Source organism: Nicotiana tomentosiformis, chromosome 8 (assembly GCF_000390325.3).
Source record: "Nicotiana tomentosiformis chromosome 8, ASM39032v3, whole genome shotgun sequence".
Lineage (NCBI taxonomy): Eukaryota > Viridiplantae > Streptophyta > Magnoliopsida > Solanales > Solanaceae > Nicotiana > Nicotiana tomentosiformis.
This window is the reverse complement of record NC_090819.1, coordinates 25,067,042-25,069,060: the sequence shown is the minus strand read 5'-3', so window position 1 is coordinate 25,069,060 and position 2,019 is coordinate 25,067,042. Positions and strand designations below refer to the sequence as shown.

The window sequence follows — 2,019 nt, the reverse complement described above, 5'->3', positions numbered from 1 at the left end:
CATCGAGCTTGATGACTTCTCAGCAATGAGGGAAGATATAGCGAGATTAGCGAGTCAGATAAATGAATAAAATGACAATGCACCAAGCACAACAGATGCAACATATGCAACAAATGTCTACTTGGTGCGAGTTATGTGGTGAAGGTCACACAAGTGAAATATATCCCATGAATCCTGAATCCATCTACTATGTGGGGCAACAAGCTGAGGGCCGATGAATCAAAATGCTCAATATGGGAACACATACAATCCGAACTGGAGGAATCATCCTAACTTCTCTTGGGGTGGAAATCAGGATATCAGGCCTCAGGCGAATTACAATCGTCCACCTCAACCCCCACAACAAGCAGAGGAGAGTTTGACTGACATGATGAAAAAGCTCTTGATAGACAATCAGCAATTGCGCACAGAATTCAAAAATCTAGAGAGGCAGTTTGGGAAAATGGCTAACAATCCGAGTGATATTGAGCCTAATCCTAAGGCTCAAGTCAATGCGGTTACCTTGAGAAATGGAAGAGAATTAGAAGAAGTTCCACAGAAAATGAAGTATACATCTAGTACTGAAGGAGAATTAGTTCCTAAGCCAGTTGAGGAGAATAAGAAAGAAAACAAAGGATCAGATCCAGAAATTGAGACAAGGCTACCACCTCCGTTTCCACAAAGACAGCAAAAGCAAAAAGATGATGATATGTACAAGAAATTCTTAAATATTTTGAGACAAGTGCATGTTAATTTGCCTTTGGTGGAAGTTTTGCAGGAAGTGCCTAAGTATGCAAGGTATCTTAGAGATATTGTGGCAAACAAGCGAAGACATACAGAGTTTGAAACAGTTGCACTTACTGAAGAGTGCATTGCTAGAGTTCAGAGTAAACTTCCTCCTAAGTTGAAGGATCCTGGATGTTTCACAATTCCTCTCTCTCTTAGAAAACAAGAAGTTGGTAGAGCCCTGTGTGATTTAGGGGCTAGTATAAATTTGACACCATCCTCTTTGTTCAAGAAACTTGGATTGGGGGTGCTTAGACCTACTACAATCACTTTACAGTTGACAGATAGGTCACTAGTTATGCCAGAGGGAATTATTGAGGACGTGTTAGTTCAAGTAGGAAAGTTTATTCTTCCTGCTGATTTTATTTGTTCTTGATTACGAGGCAGATGAGGAAGTACCCATTATTTTAGGGCGACCATTCTTAGCTACTGGTGGAGCGCTTATTGATGTTAGGGAAGGAAAGTTGAAGATGAGAGTTGGCGATGAGGAAATTACTTTTAATGTGTACAAGGCACTTAAGCTCCCTAAGCTTTATGAGAACTTGTGCATGATTACTGCGGTAGAACTGAAGGGGATAGAGCAAAGTCCTTATGCGAATTGTAGTGATTCGGATGAGACAAGTGAGTTGGAGGAGGTAGTGTTGCAAGCTGAGTGTGTAAGGATGATTGAGAAAAGAGCCAGAGATGAAAAAGGAGATCTTCTGAGAGCGTGTAAAAAGGCTAGACTTAATGGGAGAAAGAAGAAGAGAAAGCACCCAACCTGAACAGAGTAGCAGTGTCGTACCGCGATGTTAAATTAGGCGCTTGTTGGGAGTCAACCCATCTTTACTGTTTTATTTTATTTTTATTTTATTTTATTATTATTGTTGTAGTATTTATTTTGTGTTTTGTAGGATTATAAACATAGGAGGCAGAGTCATTGAAAGAGTGCAAAAGCGAGTTAGATGGTGAGGAATAAGTGTGGGGTGCCACACAAAGGACTATGCCTGGGGGAAGTTTGAGTACCCCGTGAGCCGCTATTTCTTTGGCCTTTGGTCTTTTAGGGAGTTTCTTGTCCACCTTCGTTATTGTTTTGCTTTATTTGTGCATTGGGGACACTGCACTCTTGTAAGTGTAGGGTGAGAAAATTTTCTAGATGATTAGTAGTAGGATGTAGAAAAATGTTAACTTCTTATTTGTGATTTCGTAGTTGAGTAGTAGTGTGTAGTATCGAAGTAGTTATGAAAAAAATCAAAAAAAAGGTGAAAAAAAAAT

At 39.8% G+C, this 2,019-nt stretch overlaps 1 protein-coding gene across 1 annotated transcript; it reads left to right on the top strand.

The window, feature by feature from the left end:
- Positions 1 to 214: 214 nt before the first annotated feature.
- Positions 215 to 1,529, top strand: LOC104109596 (uncharacterized). Its single transcript, XM_009618936.1, has 2 exons — positions 215 to 1,099; positions 1,149 to 1,529. The coding sequence occupies exons 1-2, from the start codon at positions 215 to 217 to the stop codon at positions 1,527 to 1,529; spliced, it is 1,266 nt and encodes a 421-aa protein (XP_009617231.1).
- Positions 1,530 to 2,019: the final 490 nt, after the last annotated feature.

Coding starts and splice junctions, on each gene's coding strand:
- LOC104109596 (XM_009618936.1), top strand. CDS start 215: ATGAATCAAAATGCTCAATATGGGAACACATACAATCCGAACTGGAGG. Junction 1,100..1,148: donor TTGAGGACGTGTTAGTTCAA/GTAGGAAAGTTT, acceptor CTTGATTACGAG/GCAGATGAGGAAGTACCCAT.